At 41.4% G+C, this 20,061-nt stretch overlaps 4 protein-coding genes across 4 annotated transcripts; 1 reads left to right on the top strand and 3 right to left on the bottom strand.

The window, feature by feature from the left end:
• Window positions 1-1,741: 1,741 nt before the first annotated feature.
• MELLADRAFT_86418 (uncharacterized protein) lies at window positions 1,742-2,984 on the bottom strand (the record flags this gene model as incomplete). The annotated part of the gene is made up of 5 exons (XM_007409961.1): window positions 1,742-1,988; window positions 2,061-2,158; window positions 2,222-2,374; window positions 2,436-2,855; window positions 2,925-2,984. 5 exons carry the CDS (start codon window positions 2,982-2,984, stop codon window positions 1,742-1,744), a joined length of 978 nt encoding a protein of 325 aa, XP_007410023.1.
• Window positions 2,985-6,164: 3,180 nt separating this feature from the next.
• Window positions 6,165-7,173, bottom strand: MELLADRAFT_86417 (uncharacterized protein; the record flags this gene model as incomplete). Its single annotated transcript, XM_007409960.1, has 4 exons — window positions 6,165-6,225; window positions 6,275-6,336; window positions 6,398-6,636; window positions 6,699-7,173. The coding sequence occupies 4 exons, from the start codon at window positions 7,171-7,173 to the stop codon at window positions 6,165-6,167; spliced, it is 837 nt and encodes a 278-aa protein (XP_007410022.1).
• Window positions 7,174-13,469: 6,296 nt separating this feature from the next.
• MELLADRAFT_63184 (uncharacterized protein) lies at window positions 13,470-14,111 on the bottom strand (the record flags this gene model as incomplete). Its single annotated transcript, XM_007409959.1, has 1 exon — window positions 13,470-14,111. One exon carries the CDS (start codon window positions 14,109-14,111, stop codon window positions 13,470-13,472), a length of 642 nt encoding a protein of 213 aa, XP_007410021.1.
• Window positions 14,112-17,121: 3,010 nt separating this feature from the next.
• Window positions 17,122-19,806, top strand: MELLADRAFT_63183 (uncharacterized protein; the record flags this gene model as incomplete). The annotated part of the gene is made up of 5 exons (XM_007410088.1): window positions 17,122-17,384; window positions 18,338-18,417; window positions 18,495-18,895; window positions 18,975-19,275; window positions 19,361-19,806. 5 exons carry the CDS (start codon window positions 17,122-17,124, stop codon window positions 19,804-19,806), a joined length of 1,491 nt encoding a protein of 496 aa, XP_007410150.1.
• Between the last annotated feature and the right edge of the window lie 255 nt (window positions 19,807-20,061).

Below are 20,061 nucleotides of genomic sequence, written 5' to 3'. Positions count from 1 at the left end.
TTCCGGAAAATATCGCAGTGGTAAGTCCACATCGCCATGCTGGCAACAGTTCAAGTACAAAGCACGCAAATGTTTGGCGTCCTTAACTCGACGTTCGATCCTCCATCTGAAGGCATTGCAACCCGTACACTGGTCATCTGCTTGACCCATAGAGAAAGGGATTTCGCCTTGAAATCGATCCAGGAGGTTGGCCTCCCTTCCAAATTCCTCAGTTGGTATTGCTGGCCCCTTGGCACGTCTTCTGGGAAGCATGGTGAATTGAAGCAGTAGAAACGAAAAATTAGTAAGAAGAATTTGATCCGGTGAAAGATGGACAAATCATTATAGCACTTACTGAAAAAAATTGTTACAGTGAACAGGAGACTCATGAATACAGTGTTGTCCGAACTATTTTCATGGTCTAAAGAACAAAGAAAGGCCAGCAGATGGATTGAAAATCCTGGTGAATAATAGGGTCGCAAATCGTTGGAACCAATACTTGTTTGATGGGCGTGAGCAAGATATGAAAAGGAAATCAGAACACGTTAGTGATAAATCTTTGATATTGGATAGATGAGCTCAAGAGGATGAGTGAAAGAATGTAAAACGGATTCTTCGAAATTAGCAAGGAGAACGTTTGTCAGTCGGATGTGATTTTGAAGTAGAGTTAACAAATCAATGTGAGACTTACTACGTAAAAGTATATTTTACAATCAACCGGAGACACACCGATGCAGTGGGATGCGGACTATTTTCATAGGCTAAATAATAAAGAAGGGCCTGTGGATGGATCGAAAATCCTGGTGAGAATAGGGTCCCGAATCGTTGGAACAAATGTTTCTTCGGCTAGGATAAGAAAGCAGTATAAGTTTGGATTTTGAGGTTTTGATGACTATACCTATGGGTTAACTTGAAAGCAATCTTGTATTTATATCTTGATGGGGTAGGAGCTGGTAGGAGGTATCTGAAGCGGTTGGTAGGAGTGGGAAAGCACAACATTGCATGATGACTGTTAGGTTTATGTATGTAATGTAAAATACACACATACACATTAATTTTAATTGAGCAGATACCAAATACTCGATACATAATCATTTGCTCTTGGCTTATCATATGCAGTATAAGAGCTCATGTTTTTACGCGTAACAACTACATAAATGTTCCTCATGGAATCTTGATGCACTTTCATGCCATGGTGTTGAAAAACAGGACATGATAGGTAGGCAGTCACCTGACCTGTTTCGTGAGTTGCATATAAATGCTAAGTAAAAAACACATCAATCATTATGAAACTTGGGTTTAATTACGCATTTTAATGGCCTAAGGTGAAAAATAAGTAGTTATCTTGAATGTGTTCATTCAAGCAGCATGGAGTTCTTTTTTCGGTTATGAAAGCAAAGCAGAGGAGACATGATAGTGATTAATTGTTAGTCTTTACATCATTTGAAGGTAGTCTACTCCAGCGGGGGCGCTGTGTGATATAGAAAACAAAAGTAAAATTTGACTGGAACAATATTGGAAGATCACCAAAAGGAAGAATAGATAAGAATGAGCGCTCGATGGCCTCATACAGAAGCACACACAACACATTTTGGCACAAATTGTGCAGAGGAAACATTTAGAAATAACATCACAAAGTATTCTAACATACGGGGAGGAGAGGAGAGGGTTAGGGGTATTCTAACATAAGGGGAGGAGAGGAGAGGGTTTATTTGTCAGTGGAAATCAAACTAAGTACTACGAAGTAAAAAAACATAGCTCACTAATACTCTTCAGATCCTTCAACGGGAGCGGGGTTAGACGCCTTTCTTTTGGGTTGACAACGTGCTTTCTTCTTGGCAGGCGGAGCTGGTAAACTGCTCAAGTCGTCAAAGTTGCAGGGAATCGGATTCTTGGAAGTACTGGCGATACTGCTCGAAACTGTGGAGAAGGACGTGTCTGGAGTGTCGAGCGCAGCATTTGAGGCTGAGGCTGAAGTTGGAAGGGGCGACTTGAATTCTGCGCCAACTCTTTTGGGTTTGAATCTATTTTTTGTAAGTCAGCCATAGTTTTAAAGAGCATTGAGCTGATAAAAAACATACTTCATTGGCTTCTTAGAAGCGGACTCAGGAAGCCCAATTTTGGGTTTGGTCTTGTCATCGGGGTCTGAAAAGGTGTCAGTGAGGAAGACCTTATTCACCTGTTGTTCTACTCAATCAGCTCAAGATACAGAAAGAGAAAGATAGAAGTCAGAGATACTCACAACAACAACATAGGACGAAGTTGCTTCATTAAAATCCTTGATAAAACCATGGATTTGACACTCGCGCCCGGGTTTGATGATAGAGGCAATGCCGGACAGGTTGGGGCTGGGACGAATAAGATATTCTACTTTCGAAGTTTTTGTAGCCTTCAGCTAATGCAAGAAAGATCGAAAATTAGCTACAGATTGGAAAAAGGTAGAGTCAAGTACTTACAGTAGGATGATATTTGGAGTGCTGAACAGTCACAACAGTGCTTAAGGGGTCCTCCGTGGCACCCACCTTCTTGAGATATTGACAGCACGCCTCGACAATCGTCTTCTTCTCGAGTACAACACCTACACCGGTGATACCGACAGAATTGATGGTTTCACCTAGAAAGTCGTCGGCCTGAGCTAACAATATAGCCTCGCTCCCCTCAAAGATCAATTGATCTTGACTGGTTGTTGAGGAGTTCGAAGGAAAGAAAGACCCCCGTAAGAAGTAGATGTTATCTTGCCAGAGCCAAAATTGAGCGGCACTGAATCCTTTGGCTTGGATTTCGTACAACAGTCGGTGGTCACGATTGGCACCAGTGCAAACAATTGATACAGTGTAGGTTTGCCACTCAGAGCGCCACCCGTTCTCGGGAGATGTCTAATCAAGAAAATGAGAGTGAATAAAAAGTAAAGAAAAAAGGAGTGAAAATCCAGAGCGAGGTCGTACCTTCTCCTCAACTTCAAACAATCCAGATACATAAAGTCCATGAAAGGTAGATTGGCTCATAATGATATTAGATTTTGGGTTATGTTTTGAAAGTAAGAGTCACGGAATTATAGATTTTTTTGAGTATGGTATCAGATGATTGTTAGCTTCGGGAAGTTTGAAGGCTTGAGGAATGTGAAACGTACAAATGTTCTGCACTATTTATATTCCACATATGCTTTGAAGTCATGTATCATCGAAAAAGGTAGAAATTGCAGGGACCCTAATTATTGAAGGACTCGTGGCCTAGTCTGACCCAGTGATGGTCACAATCCAGCACTAACCTGGATATCAAGATGGATAAGCAATATGAATATCTTACTTAGCAAAGATGGCTTCATACCCTGGTGAAAAAAATGTTGCTTACTGGTTAATATTCACTACAAAAAACCATCTTCGAAGATTGCGAAGCTGAGACGTGACAGTGGGGATGGGTCACGTCACGGGACCCGTGTTGGGAATTTCCAAATGGCCGGGTATAAGATATTGAATAGGGTTGTTCAACGACTGCCCAGCGCCTGTAATCGGCATCAACCTCTAACTAATGCGGTATGAAAATCTTAATTAGCAAAGAGGATTCATACTCTTCTAATACTTTTGTTACTCACCGGTGATAGCCTGGTAGATGTTCACTACAAAACACAATCTCTGAAGGTCGCCATAATTGAAAGTTCATACCCCTATTGGACATTTCGAATGGGCCCGGGCTAAAATCAAGCCACCGACTGTCGGTAACCAATGCGGAGTCAATCAAATAGGGAAGAAGCGTCAGAATATGATCCAGTGAAGATGATACTAAAAGTGATATTCGTGTGACTTATCTGAGGTCCGAAGTTTGTAAACGACCTGTTGGTTAGTTCGAAACTGGCCGGCTTGATGATATGTAAAAACAATTACAGATCACTGTACAACTACACTGAGGACGGGCATCAATACATGAATCGTACTGTAGTATACCAAGCGGTGACCGGTTGTGTATCTTGAGAGTAGTTCGTGGGGCAAGACTGATTGCTCGAGAGTCGAAGTGGGCTTTTGAAGATGTGAGGAAGGAGGAGGAAGGTACATCGGGTAGATAATTGTCGGGTGGATAAATGAGGTACCGATGGGTATAATTTGCAGTGTCAATCGACTAAAAGGGGTTTCTGATTCGGAGCAAAACTCTAATACTGGGGGTCAAATGAGTTTTGTTCGAGGTTTTGTAAGCGAAGCCGTCCGTCGTTTAACTATTATGATATTCAGGTGCTTGTGGATCATCTTCATCCACCTCACCACGTTTCCAAAACGGATCTTCCATTTCCATACCCAGGACGGTCTCATAGTCTGGAAGTTCGATCTTTGGACCTCTGCGGTAATCCGTTCGAAACTTACGCACTCGGCGTGCATAAGTATTGTACTTGTTCAGTAGATTCCTGGTCTTATCGCTGTGTTGGCGAGACTGGTGCTGTGATTCTCTGGTGCCTGTGGTTGATTTAGAACCAATGAGAAAGGATCAAAGGCGTTACTAGTACCAACTCCCTCACCTGAAGAGAGATGACGACGAAGCCTGCATTCGACAAGCCCCACTTTTGCTTCATACAACATGTCACGCGCAAGGGAGATAGCTAGAGCTGCATTTGCCTTATTGCCTGTCCATATCATATGACCCACTTATCAACTATATGATGTAATGATCATTAAATGTATTTGGACTGTACCTTTGGTGTCTGTCAGAGCTCAAAACTCAGCCCCTCCAAGAGCCGCCGCCATTGCTTCTATTTGTTGTTCGATATCTACTATTGACCCAGGGAGTGCCAGGAGCTCGTTATTTTCAGCTTGAGTCCTTGCCCTCCTGGTTTGGGCTTGAAGTTTGCGCAGTTGACCTCTGGTTAAACATTAATACAATATCAGATCCAGTCGCCACATGAACTATTGAAAATATTAATAAATAGCACTGACCGAGCTATCACCAGCTGCTCCTCCATTCCCAACAATATTCGAAGCTTTTCCCTTTTCTGTTTTGTTGTCTCGGTCATTACATCGAGCTGTCTGACTCTTTGCGCAACCCACTGCGCCTCATAGAAGTGTACATTATGGCCAGGAAAGCCTTCAGCCACTATCGGAACTTCCAGAGTTCTGAGACATGCCTCTGCTGTCGCAAGTCGTTTCCTGGCTTCTTCCTTCTTTCTTCAAAGATGTTTCACTGTGTACAGAGGCAAGTCCACTTTTGGTCAGCAGGCATAGCATGATCTTATAAACGGTAATGTACCGGCCTCGTGACGAAGGCATGTGTTAAAATGGGCCGAGCGGATATTGATGGCATTAACCCGGTGCTGCGGGGTAGCGTATCTTAGGGGCGCAACAAGCGGACCAAGTCCTGACCATATCCTCTCTTCACCTTCTCCATCAGAAAGACCCCACCCCTGATTGAGTCTGGGATTCCATTGTAGCTGACATGTCCAGCGATGCACATATGCGTGGAAAACGCTGGTGCCAAACTTCAATCGACCGGCGTTGAGATCCTCTTGGAACATTCCACGCTGAAAAATTGGGTTTGTGCACAGATTAGTCAGGATGTCAAGGTGAGATTTTGAAAGGCGGCGGTGAAGGATTGAAACAGGGCAATAGCATATTCACAGTATGATGCACTCACTTTTTCAATTCCGGCCATAATGGTACAACCAATGTCGTACAAAAACCCTACACAACGTGGAGTCATCCCATGGGAGCGGGTCATGTCCAGTATCCATTCGATGAGAGTGTAGCTGTAATGCAACCTAAAAGATATGGTTGCAGTGTCATTAAAAACGTCAAACAGCTATTATTTTGACCTCTCCCACTCACTTTTCGCCGCTCTGCCTGATGTTGGCAAATCGGAGAGGGTGGTCATGGCGACATGCCATACCAAAAAGGCCCGTCTCATCACAGCCCCCCCAGTGGCCTTTACCACGCTTATCATTTGCTGCAGTATGCTGATCCGCACACGCTTGCTATACGATGTTGCTTTATCAGCTTCTTGATATACATTAGCAAGCTGGAAGTGGAAGGCACAGCTCACAAAGTCGTCATCTGCATGCCCTGCAAGTCGGCTCTCCATCCTGTTTACTTTCTCTTCAGGCATAAATAACAATGGCATCTTCATGGGAATCTTGGCTTGCTTAGTCCCCGCAGCTAGGTGCCGTCGATGCTGGAAATTCCCATCCATGCAGACCACAATGTCAGGTTCTAAAGGATGTTCGGTGTTTTCCACGGGGGGGCCAAAGCACCAAGGGCAGTTTTCCGCAAGCTTGTCAATTGGGGTGAGATTCAGCTCCAAGTCGAGCGCGATTTCGGACATGGCGACCATCTGCCGATATGCATCTATAGCGTAGTACAAAGGTGTTTGCCATCGCCGAGGCTAACATGTGAGATGTGTTAGTTGAGGCCAACAGACTCAAATAGGGCTAATTCTCACTCACCTCCTCGTTCTTGGTAAGTATCAGAGGATTCCAAGCGTCCAGAAACTCGTCCAGTGCTCGTGCAAAAGGTCCTAGTCGAGTGCTACAGAACTTCCAGATGATGTGATAGAATTGCAGCAGCCTTATGGAAAATGCTGTCTGGGGGTATTTTGGGGAGCCTCCAATATACCCCATGTAAATCAGTCGAGTTTGATTGTTGAATTGACAAGAACAAAATTGGATGAGCGCTTTCCGTCGCGCTTGGGTACAGAAGCAGGTCGTCAGTTTGGTTTCACAATGATTTAGGTGAGATTTGACTAACTTAAAATATCGACTAGGTCCACATTCCTTTCACGCCTTTGATTTGGATGACATGTACACAGTGGTTTGTGATCACAGTCCCATGTCAATAGATCACCCCATTCACTGGTTTTGAGATAACATCTGATGTAAGCGGCAAACATCTCTTGGGACGCCCTCTCCAATGCCAAAGCACGTTCACGTCTTTCGTCCTCCAGGCGAGCTTGATGAATCTCCTCAATAAAATCGGGTCCGGGATCGAGATCGTTATGATCGAAGCCATCCGGGAGCATTTCCTCGAACCTCTGTGGCCCTTCGTCCGGATTCTGATCTTGGCGGTTGTTGTTTAAGGTCCCTTGTTGGCGCTTCTTGCAACCTTTGACCGCGTTGGCCATTTTCTCAAAATATCTCTTCTGCAGATCGGTCTTTGGGTTGTCCTTGCACCAGTATGGCTTGTTGGGATTGAAAGGTTGGTGGACTCCGGTGAATTTCGGCATGTTCAGTCAATTTGACTTGTAGGTGCGATGAGATGTGGAATGTGTACTGGGTTACTCGCTTAGAATGTGTATTGGGTTACTCACTTGGTACATGAAGAAGTCTCTAAGTGCCTATGTCACATACATAACATGCCTTTGGAGTTATCATAATTTCCCTTTTAATCCAGGAAACTTCCTTGCACAACGAGCCTATGGATCCAGCACAAACTTCCAACAACAACAAGAACTACAACATCTGTACTTATGTCATGCTATCAATCAATCAATCCATCCATGAGCAAGCAAACACCTGTTTGAAGTAACTAAAATCTGATCTTATGTTGATGTGACATGAGTGTGTGGTTAACATATGATTAGGGTAATATATTTACCACCATCTTAAGATAACAAAATTGATGTGAAATAATATTTCGAAGAGGCAATTCAACGCCTGTTGCCAGATTAATACTTGACTCTCTCTTAAAAGTAAAGTTTACATCTTATCAGGTATAACAAATCAAACATGAAAATTGGTTCTTTTGTGTGCTACAAAAAGTTATTCAAGTGATCAAACTTGAATAATAAATCCACTTGTAAATAGTACAAGCTTTGATTTTGACCTGGCATTTCTAAGGTGAAGATGTAGAGCTATGGGGAAAAGAGCACAATGAAAGATCTCCACATCATAGGGAAAAATGTTTACTTTTGTGCACTGTGCCAAATCAACCCAATACCAATGTGTTTAGGTGTTTTTTGAGTGTAAGCTTTACCCAAAAAGTGTACTTTTGACATTGAAGTCAACATTTGAAGTTGAAGAAGTGGAGATATGAGCAAAAAACAATAATGAAATCTTTCCAGAGTGTAGGAAAGCATATTTGAAAAAGACCCAAATGGCCTATTTCCCACATCTTCATTGTGTTTAGGTGGCTTTTGAGTGTGAGCGGGACACAAAAAGTGTAGTTTTGACATTGAAGTCAACATTTGAGGTTGAAGAAGTGGAGATATGAGCAAAAACTAATAATGAAATCTTTCCAGAGTGCTGGAAAGCATATTTGACAAAGACCCAAATGGCCAATTTCCCTCATCTTCATTGTGTTTAGGTGGCTTTTGAGTGTGAGCAGGACACAAAAAGTGTAGTTGTGACATTGAAGTCAACATTTGAGGTTGACCAAGTGGAGATATGAGCAAAAGCCAATAATGAAATCTTTCCAGAGTGTAGGAAAGCATACTTAACAAAGACCCAAATGGCCTATTTCCCACATCTTCAATGTGATTAGTTGTTTTTTGAGTGTGAGCGGGACACAAAAAGTGTACCGCTCACACTCAAGTCAACATTTGAAGTTGAAGAAGTGAAGATATGACCAAAGGTCAATAATGAAATATTTCCAAAGTGTAGGAAAGAATAGTCACAACAGGAGCATTGTGCCTATCTCTCACAATTTAGAGGAGTGTGATAAATTTAGTGCCACTTTGGAGGCAAGACATCACAACCGGAGTTGCATGGAATTTATCATATCCCTGTTTCCAATGTTTCTGATGCAAATTGTGTCACAAAAACCACCCAAACACATTGAAGATGTGGGAATTAGGCCATTTGGATCTTTGTTAAACATGCTTTCCTACACTCTGGAAAGATTTCATTATTGGCTTTTGCCCATATCTCCACTTCTTCAACCTCAAATGTTGACTTCAATGTCAAAACTACACTTTTTGTGTCCTGCTCACAATCAAAAGCCACCTAAACACAATGCAGATGTGGGAAATAGGCCATTTGGGTCTTTGTCAAATATGCTTTCCTACACTCTGGAAAGATTCCATCATTGGCTTTTGCTCATATCTCCACTTCTTCAACCTCAAATGTTGACTTCAATGTCAAAAGTACACTTTTTGTGTCCCGCTCACACTCAAAAGCCACCTAAACACAATGAAGATGTGGGAAGTGTAGGAAAGCATATTTGGTAAATATGCTTTCCTACACTCTGGAAGGATTTCATTATTGGTTTTTGCTCATATCTCCACATCTTCAACTTCAAATGTTGACTTCAATGTCAAAATTACAATGTTGACTTCAATGTCAAAAGTTCACTTTTTGTGTTCCGCTCACACTAAAAAAACACCTAAACACAATGAATATGTGGGAAGCAGGCCATTTGGGTATTTTTTGAATGGGTTTTCCTCCACTCTAGAAAGATTTCATCATTGGCTTTTGCTCATAGCCAATGATGAAAACCTAAAATGTTGACTTCAATGTCAAAATTACACCTTGTGTGTCCAGCTCACACTCAAAAACCAGCTTCCCACATCTTCAATGTGGGAAGCTGGCCATTTGGGTCTCTGTTAAATATGATTTCCGACACTCTGGAAGCATTTCATTATTGACTTATGCTCATATCTCCACTTATTCAACTTCAAATGATGACTTAAATGTCAAAATTACACTTTTTGTGTCAACACATCGAGTTTGAGCCTTTTTGGGACATTTCCTATAATGTGGACATCTTTCATTGAGCGCTTTGGATCCACCTGTGGCACACAGAAAGTCCGGCCTCGACCCGAAGATAATGTAGTACCTTATCATCGGCTTGTGGCCGAAAACCCACTGGCAGATGAGACCAGACTCGACAGAGTCATCTGAGAAATTTTTTTGAATCAACTCATCAAATTTTTCAAAAGTACAACTGTTGAACCCTCACTTCATGAGTGATTAGGCATGTCTTGAACACCAAGATCAATGCCATAAAGACCATCAAAGTCCCTACACAATACCAACACCTTGTTATCCTGTCACAGTGCAAGGAAAACCAATATCAGCCATAGTTGAGCTCATCTGGCCGAATCTGGCCATATCTGACCGCAGATGGAATCTAAATGTTGTAGCCAGATTCATCTGCTACAGTCATGGCTGTCGCTGTAGCTGTAATTGTAGCAGAGGAATCTGGCGCCAACTCACAGATTCATCTGTTGTGAACTCCACTCATGACCTGTGTATCAACGTAACATCGCAATGCAGGGGCAAACTCATCTGGATACAAGCCCAGATGAGCCCTTGAATGAATATATACATGTACATATATGTTATAATTAATGATTAAACGTAACATCACACGCAAGGGGCAAACTCATCTGTAGTCATCTGCACTCCTTCATACACATCTGTTAAAAAGCCTACACCTTCAAATTCTCGAGGGGGTTCTCATCTGCCCTCATCTGACTTCCTCAAGACATAATTCTCACTTCCTCACCCACCGATTTTGCCCTGAGACAAAATTCTCACTTCCTCACCCACCAATCTCGCCCAACCTCATCCGTGTTGTTAATAGATCACTTTCTTGCTATGTCATACTTCCCTATTTGCATCAATGAAAAATCTCAATCATTCTTCAAGTATTGCGGTAACAGTAAGTAACAAGTTGAAAATACATTATATCATGATAAAATCCTACGTAGCATATCCCTCCACTTCAACTCTAAAGCATTATTGTCAGCAATTGTTGCTTGACAATAGCTGCGGGTGCGATGCAATAAGGACAGGAGGTGGGAGTCCCATCTAAATATCAGTCGTGCATGATCAAGGAATATGCCGTTGTACAAAGACTGCAAGACGTTGGTACAGTCATTCCAAGCTGTCTTTGTCATACGCGCATATGTATTACCTGTGACTAAGTTGATTGGCAGAGCTTCTGCTGTTGGGTCCCAGCCTAAATTGGTTTCAAAATCGAATCATTAGTAGAATGATCAGTATCATCAGTTCACTCTGAGTTGAAAGACGGATGTGTCGTATTTAGAACTATACACCTACTTGAGTTTGAAAGCGTCAAAACTTTCTGAATCTTTGCATCCATTGCAAGAGACCACCTTAAAATTTGTCGTACTTCATGTGAGATTCTCCGCAATTCCTCCTCAGAGCGACAGTACATCAAATAAGCTTGGATTCCTTTCTGGGTATCTGCATCCGTAGCCCAATCTTCATCAGGGTGTGAAAGATGCCCGAAGTTCCAAAAGGAGTCATCAAGTGGCAAAGCTTTTGATTCCTCGAGTGTGTAATTAATTAATGGATTGTCGCTGGGATAGGAAACATTATAATCTTCGACAAGATCATAGAATGTTTTCCATTTCTTCTTGAATAACTTCTGTTTAGTATTCATCATACCCTTCATGCGATCTTGCATCGAGGTACCTGAGATAGCACAAATACCAATTTCATCTGCTGTCTTTAGCGTGGATGATTGAAAGCTAATCACGAACCTGATTCCCATTTCTTGGCCAATTCGATAATTCCCACCTTTGCCTCATATAGGTTCGATTTTGCCAGTTTCACCTGTATCAACAAACGCCCGCATTCGTCTGGTAATAAAAATATAAGTAAGTTTGTCAAAAATTAACTATTGTGAATGAATGTTTACCTGAGGCTTCTGGAATATTTCGAAACATATCGCCACCAAGTTCCATTGATACACGTTCTACTTCCTCTTCCAGGAAAGTGATGTGTCCAGGCAAGCCTGCCAGCGTCCTGTTTTCTGCAGGAGTTCTCCGTCGACGCCTGCGTAGATAGTTCATCTTCTCTCTGGACACGGTTGACACATCATATCAGCTACGCATAACAATACAGAGAGTGGAAATGTGTACAAACTTGGCTTCTCTCAGCTCTTCTTCATATTCGTTCAACTCCTCAATCAGATTTTCCAATTGCTGTACATTTGTGTCACCCATTACCTCCGCCTGAATTTTCTTTTGACGATCCCACTGAGCTGCGAAATAGGCATGTGTATGCCCATGCTTTGTTTCAAGCTCATCGAGAATGAGTAGCTTTTCTGACCGAGTTTTCTCAGCTGTTCCCAATTTGTCCAGGCACGAATGAACTGGTATCAAGAAAATATATCAGTCTAAAGCACAAAAAAAGGAGATGATCAGTGCTTTACCAGAGTTTGTCCGCAAGACAACATTCTCATGTGCCGCTTTGAGATCCAGTGCATCGATTTGATGCTGCTTTGTCGAATATCTTAGAGCAGCAACCAACTTACACAACTTACACCAACACCGCTCACAACCCTCGCCATCTGACAATCCCCACCCGATATTCAATCTTGGGTTGTAATCCAATTGGCAACTCCAACTATGTACATAAGCATGAAATACACTCGTCCCAAATTTGAGCCGGTTTTTTGATCTTTTGAGTTCAAAGAGGTTATGCTGGATGATTGGAATTTATTAGTTCAGATCATCATGGATAAAATCGAATGTTAATAAGAATACTCAACTCTCACAAGACCTTTCTCAGTGTTGCATCCGATGTCATAGAGTATTGCAACTTCAGAATCTGCCTCATCCAACTGCTTGATTAACCAGTCAATGAGAGTATGAGCAAAATATGATCTGAACAAATGTAAGCAAGTAAATAAGTGCTCATAAGATACAAGCGAGAGTAAGAGATACTGATGAGACCCTACTTCTCGCCACTCTGAACAATGTTTACAAAGGTCAACACGTGGTCATGGCGACACACCATGGCTAAAAGACCCGTGTCATCACAGGCACGCCACGTAGAGGCAGTCCGTGAATCGTTGGCGGAAGTGTGCATCTGTGTGCAAGGGTCCTAAGTGAATGAATGATATCAGCTTAAAAAATGACAACAAGAAAATTGATCATGACTTACCGGTGAATCTTTCGAAGAGCCACTATGCAACATTTCCCACTGCTTGATCTCATTTTCATGAAGAAAGAGGTTTGGATAACGAATTGGTATCTCGCTGACCTCAACACTGGCGGACTTATGTCTTCTTTGCTGGAAGTTACCGTCGATACAAACTATGTAATCGGGTTCCTTTTCCACTTTAGGATATATGTTATTTCCAAAACAGCGCGGGCAATTCGAGCCTAGTTTTTCTTTCTTGGATAGCTCCATGGCTCGGAACTCTAGGTCTTGCTTCAGCTGATTCAGACGCCTGTATGCATCTACTGCGCAAGAAAGTGATCGCCCCCATCTTCGTGGCTGATTAAAAATTCTCAGTTAGATTCGAAATGTAACAAAAAACAACATATAAAACAAACCTGTTGGGTGATGTCGTCCTTGAACTCGCGTACAGGTCGGTGAAAATCATCAAGCGCCTGTGCAAATGGATGCGTTCGAACGCAGCAGAATTTCCATATGATATCGTGTAGCCGGAGAAGTCGCAACGAGAATGCCATTTATGGATGAACTGGGGTTCCACCAATGTATCCCATTAGGATCAGCCGGACTTGGTCAGGTTGGCACGAGCAGAACTCTACACGTTGAGTCGTATGAGCTGTCAAGATTAAGGAAAAGAACATCGTTAATATTATGACTTAAGAAATTCCAGTATTTCTAAAGGTATGAAGTTACTCATTATGTCCATCATCTCCAGGTGCCGGATACGTTTCTTTGCCGCCGAGCATCGACAATCTTCTTTCCAGTCAGAATCCCATGTGACAGCGCGACTCCAGTTGAGTGTGAGCTGTTTACATAGCATATAGGCTTTGAACATGGGTTCAATCACCTCCTGCCATTGTCTCTCCTCACGGATTCGACGTTTTTGGTTGTTATCGCCAGTCACAGCAGTGACTACACACCCAGTTCCGGGACCTGAAGCAATTGATTGTTCGGAATCGTGTGAATCGACCGATTCGGCTTCCGATTCTGATATGTCAGAGAGAGGATCATCATCTTCGTCATTGTCAACTGGAAACTGATTTTCAAAGTCGTTTTCATTGCCATCATTGTACACATCGAAAAGATTGAGAGCACTGGTAGATGGCCTGGATGGCTTAGGAGCTTCCATTTGAATCAGTCCGCGGCTAAGTGAATTACATCTTTGTTCACACCAATCCTCTTCAATTTTATCCCATTCTGATAACATCTGAGAGGATTGAGTTGACTTAATCTTGGGTTTTTTCAACTGGTTTGCTGGAAGCAAATCATCCTTTTTTCGGCGCAATGACATCTTTATTGCTGTGCAGGAGCCACTCGAATGAAACAGTAAAGGTTGAAGAAAGGAAGGAAGGAAGGCAATCAAAATGAAGTCGGTGATATGCTAGCACGGAGATTTTAAAGATTAGTTGAAGCCAACACACTATGATTGAGATTTATGCGCAGGGATACTCCCAAGGAGGGGCTTGATACGTGTCATCTCAGAATCAATGCCCCCAAAAAAACACTTTCGTCTTTTCCATTGCCCAATTGGATCTAATTCCATTGACTGTTTAATTTTATGTAACATCCAGTGACCTTGAAAGGTTGACGGCTGTTCACGGACATCAACTTTAACAACCATCGTTTGAAATGGTTGTGACCCTATTTCGCTATTTGTGCTCAAAATTGGGTACGCCCACTTCACCTCCGATGATGAATCTCGTTGGATTGATGGAAAAGTCTCCGATTTGATCAATGAAAAAGAAAACCAGCCATCAATCGAGCTGACCAAAGAACATTGGTCGCTTCATGACCCATAAAGCTCAATGCCTCGCTGGTAACACACTAATCACAAACCTAGGTACCAAGGATCTGAAAAAATGAAATAAGTAGTGAGGATGCAGCTCAATCCAATTTCTGATTTAGCAAGGTGGCCATGAAATTGGAATATCTATCTGCCACACCAGACACTAAGCTCTATGTGAGTTTCTAATGGCACTTCCTGAGAGTTTTGGGCAATAGTGGGAGGCCTGAAAAATTCAAAAATTGTGCTCAAGGTGTGAAGATGAAGAGCTATGGAATTTTGGTGTTAACAAAGTGGCCATTAAATTAGATTTTTGATCCCTTACATGGCAAACTAAGCTTTATAGTGCAATAATCTGCTGCTTTGTAGAAATTTTATCCCTGAGTGGGATGTCCAAAAAACAAAAAGTTATCTTGAGTTGTGAAGATGGGACTTCTGACAGAGGGGGCAATAATGCATATCATGCATGGTGAAGTAAAGCACCTTTTTCATTATTGAACTTTTCTTGTAACACATCTTCTTTGAAGTTTTTGATTGGATTTTATCCTTGAGTTGAGGGAAAAGGACCATTTTGAGTCTCAAAATGGTAATATGGAGGTGAAGATGAAGGTTTTTGAATATAAGATGATAATGTATTTTGTTCTTCATACACGCACACAACTTTTTCAAAACAATACTTTTCCAAAAAATCCACATCTTCCTTGTGTTTGAGGCCAGTTTGTGCTTGGGTGGGATGAATATGGACTTTTTTGAGTCCATGTTCTGGAATATGTGGTTGATGATGTGGAGTTATGAAAGAATGTTCATATTGAAAAGTGTGCACCATGCAGGTAAGCACATATTTCATTATAAAAGTTTTTTCATAGCTGTTCATCTTCAATTGGTTAGGGTGATATTTGTGGTGATTATGTTGTCTAAAATCATGAGACACATTGTTTGTGATTCTTGCATCACAGAGAATTCCAGATATTTCATGTAAAAATGGGGACAAACATTGCACAAACCAGTTTAAGATGAACAGCTATGAAAAAACTTTTATAATGAAATATGTGCTTACCTGCATGGTGCACACTTTTCAATATGAACATTCTTTCATAACTCCACATCATCAACCACATATTCCAGAACATGGACTCAAAAAAGTCCATATTCATCCTACCCAAGCACAAACTGGCCTCAAACACAAGGAAGATGTGGATTTTTTGGAAAAGTATTGTTTTGAAAAAGTTGTGTGCGTGTATGAAGAACAAAATACATTATCATCTTATATTCAAAAACCTTCATCTTCACCTCCATATTACCATTTTGAGACTCAAAATGGTCCTTTTCCCTCAACTCAAGGATAAAATCCAATCAAAAACTTTGAAGAAGATGTGTTACAAGAAAAGTTCAATAATGAAAAACCTCTGGGCCTTCATGTGGAAGATTTTTCATCATTCACTCACCATGAAAAGTCTTAATCTTCACCCCAATGTTACACATTTGAGACTCAAATTGGTACTTTTCCTCCAACTCTAGGATCAAATCCCCTCAAACACTTTGGAGAAAATGTTTTACAAGAACATTTCAAGAATGAAAAACCTTTGGGCCTTCACGTGGAAGAATTTTTATTATTCACTTACCTTTTCAAGGTAAGTGAATAATAAAAATTACACATTTGAGACTCAAAGTGGTACTTTTCCTCCAACTCAAGGATAAAATCCACTCAAACACTTTGGAGAAGATGTGTTAGTTCAATAATGAAAAACTTGCTGTACTTCCCCAAAAAATAAGTACCTTAGCACTATATGTCAAAATGCTCATGTTCACTACTCAAGATAACTTTTTGTTTTTTTGGACATCCCACTCTGGAATAAAATTTCTACAAATTTTATCCCATGATTGCACTATAAAGCTTAGTTTCCCGTGGGAGGGATCAAAAATGTAATTTAATGGCCACTTTGTTGATGTAAAAAAATCATAGCTCTTCATCTTCACACCTTGTCCACACATTTCGCATTTTGTGGGCCTCGCCGCTGTGGACCAAAATTCACATAAAATGCTTGAAAACATTACTATAAAGCTTAGTTTGTTGTCTGAGGAGATAGATATTCAAATTTGATTTCCACTTTGTTAATGTGGAAATTTGATTGCTCCATGTCTTCACCTCTTAAACTGATTTTTTGAGCATCTGGTACCTCATCGATGAAAGATGTGTTACACCTCCAAAGATAGTACAACTGCACATATACATACATATGTACATACATATGCCAATATGTGCATATCAAGCTTTCTACTAAATACAACTGTCATGGGATCGTGTACATGTAGATCATGCCGAATCGAAGCTGGGATATTGATGAACCTCTGAGCTTTGCAACGTACAACAGGGCTTGATCGGTAGGTTCATATCTCTCTTCTTTTGTCTCTTTCCGTCCGTTCCTTTCCTTCTTTGCACACTTCTCACGACAATTGTATTTCTCAGATTCAAATACTTCCTATCCAATCCAATCATCATCAAACCTCAACATCTATCATGCCTCCTCGCACTCGAAATAACCGTCCATCAGCCAGTTCCAAGACTTCCAAGTCTGCCAATCCACCAGGTCAACAAGAAGAATCAACTCCGGGGACTACTTCAAATCCTTCAACTCGTGGTACTCGGTCCAAGAGAGCTCCTTCACGCGCCACTGTCCCAGCTAAACGTGTCCGTGACGACACCATTGAGAATCTCAACAACCCATCTACGAATACTGCCGAGACCGGTGACCAACAACCGGACGATCCCCAAGACTCACAGTCTTCTCCTGAAATTACTCCGACGCTCGACAACTATAAGAGCTTAATAAAATCATGGCCTCCTGGCCGCATTCAAGAACAGCTTAAAAAACAGAAAGCTTCAACTCATAACCGTCCATCGACTGAAATTAGAGATCGTGTCAAATTAGTCTTCAAACAATTCAACCAAGAACTCCTGATGCTTGCCATGATAGGTAAAGTGAGCGAAGATACCATCAAGTCCATCATGTAAGCAATCGTATTTTTCAAGCCATGTTCTTTCTTTATCCTTCACTTGCAACTTATCACTGCAGACATTATTTGGGTTCCCCAAGTGGGCAGGGAAAAATGATTGGGAGTATGATTTGTCATAAAATGGTCTATCACTCCACACCTGAGCCATAACACCCACACTACATATGTGTAGCAGGCTCAGTGAATATGTGGTTATCATGTACATACAGTTCTGCTCAGTTATCTGCTCATCAGGACAAGTTATTCATATGTAATACATGCTGTAACTTCTTTCAGATTGAAAAAAGCTTCCAAAAGATTGACTACATACACTGACTCAATGTTTTGGTGTGATCTCATCAACTCAACTGCATGTAACACACTTTCTGTTACTAAGACATAGCTTCAACAATATTGCCTGAGCAGCTACAGAATTATATGTAGTGAATTTTTGGGAAAAAAATTTCAAAGTCGAAAAAGTTACATGTGGTATAACATGTGATTTATTTATTCTGATGGGCAAAAAACTGAGCAGACCTGTATGTACATGATAGACAACTATTGACTTAGCTTGCTGCACATATGTAGTGTGGGTGAAATGGCCCAGGTGTGCAGTATTAGATTCTTTTATGAAAAACTGTACTATTAATCATTTTCCTCTGCCAAATTGGGGAAGTTGAATGATGTTTACAGTGTATGTATCATACGTTTTGCTGTAACCTCTGTATTCTTCTTTTCAGACCTGAAATGAAGGGAACTAAAGCTATAAGTGCTTACACGATATTCCTCCAGTACTGTCTGGATTGTTTAACTGAACCGAGTAAGTGGCATCTTCCCATCTCAATTCAACCAGTTGACCAATTGAGAATCCTGACATTTTTCACTCGATCTTATCAGTGCCATTAAAAGGTCAAGAGGAAGGTGGTGTCATATTGGGTGAACGTAATCGGAAGAATGGGAAACGATGGCGAGCACTTACTGAAGATGAGCTGGCAATGTTCGATCCAACAATCTTCTACGCGTTGGCTGGCATGCCTAACCCCTTGTTAGATTTGGAAACCGATGAAAACGAAAAGGATCATGATCAAGGGCAGCAAGAGGAAGGTGGCGACTCATTTGTACCGGTTCCAACTGTTCACAAGCTGACGGTTGAGGAGGACGAGCTTTACCGGCCTATTTATGAACGGCTGGTCGATGTGAAGAAGGTTGAAAACGAACTGGGAAAGCCTCCTACAGGTCCTTCCAATTCACAGCTTCAGCGCAAATCAAAGACGGCTATCGAGAGGATTGCTCATCAGGTAAGTGCTAGAATCTGTTGACGTTATCAAATCTATCAAATCATGGGTGTAAAATACTGACTTTTTTGATATGACTCAGCTTTCATGCGAAGCCCATCGTTTAGACTTTGCCTACTACCTTGTGGCAACAAGCACACTCACTCCGAACAAGTCTGCTGAGCTGGGATGGCTCAAGCAATACACCACTCATCCACAAATCGCAACTTGGGCCAACAAAACCTGTCATCTTGCCACTGTTTTTGCGACGTACTCACAAGGTGAATCGATGGCAAAGGCAATTGCCTCCGTGAACAGCAAACCAAAACGACAACGTTCTAACAAGCAACAGCCTAGTGATAAGATCAAAGTCGATTTAGGACGTCTCTTGGCAGCTATTACACGTAAGTTCCTTTCAAATATTGATCATGTTGTCATCATTTCATTATCATTCAAAGAATCTGATTGTCTGATCATCTCGGTCCTCAGACAAAACCTTGGGTTACGTTCCGCCGCAGTCTTTTCCCCAGACTGCTGACCCGGCAGCGGAGTTGAAAAGAAGGTCTTTACCAATCAATATGGTTCTTGCAGCAGGATCAAGAATGACTGACGAAAAGCTTCAAGTTGGTTTCAAGAAAATGCGATCGGCCACGCGACTTGAGTGGATTAACGATATCAAAGACGGTAATTTTCGTTTAATAAAATTGAAGGTTGGGTCTGATGAGACCATTGGGGAGCCGGTCTCTTTAGACGCTACAGATATTGAAACTGCGTTGAACACTCCCTCTCGCGCATTAGACAAGGTGGTGGATCCGATCATTAACAATACTGGTGATCAGCCTAATGCAAGTCAAACAACAAAAGATTCAAACAAAAAAATACAAAGAGATGAAAGTGATTCCAAAGAAAGTGATACTGTTGAGGAAGAAGATTGATTTTATAATGAGATCAAATGAGTTGTTATTCAAGTTCAAGTACAAAGATTACGAATCCGATGACTCAAATAAAGATGTGTGACCGAATTAAAAATTTTTGTTTTGAAACCTACAGTTTTATGTCAAGTTTTATATCAAATTGTATAGCTGATACATTAGTGTGAGCTTCAGATGTTATTGTCTTGATGAAAAATGTTTTTTAACCCCATCTGAGGGTATGCAATGTTTTATATCTTTAAGCGAGCTATCAGATGA

This window comes from Melampsora larici-populina (genome assembly GCF_000204055.1).
Source record: "Melampsora larici-populina 98AG31 unplaced genomic scaffold MELLAscaffold_18, whole genome shotgun sequence".
NCBI lineage: Eukaryota > Fungi > Basidiomycota > Pucciniomycetes > Pucciniales > Melampsoraceae > Melampsora > Melampsora laricis-populina.
This window is presented reverse-complemented; position numbering and strand designations above follow the sequence as displayed.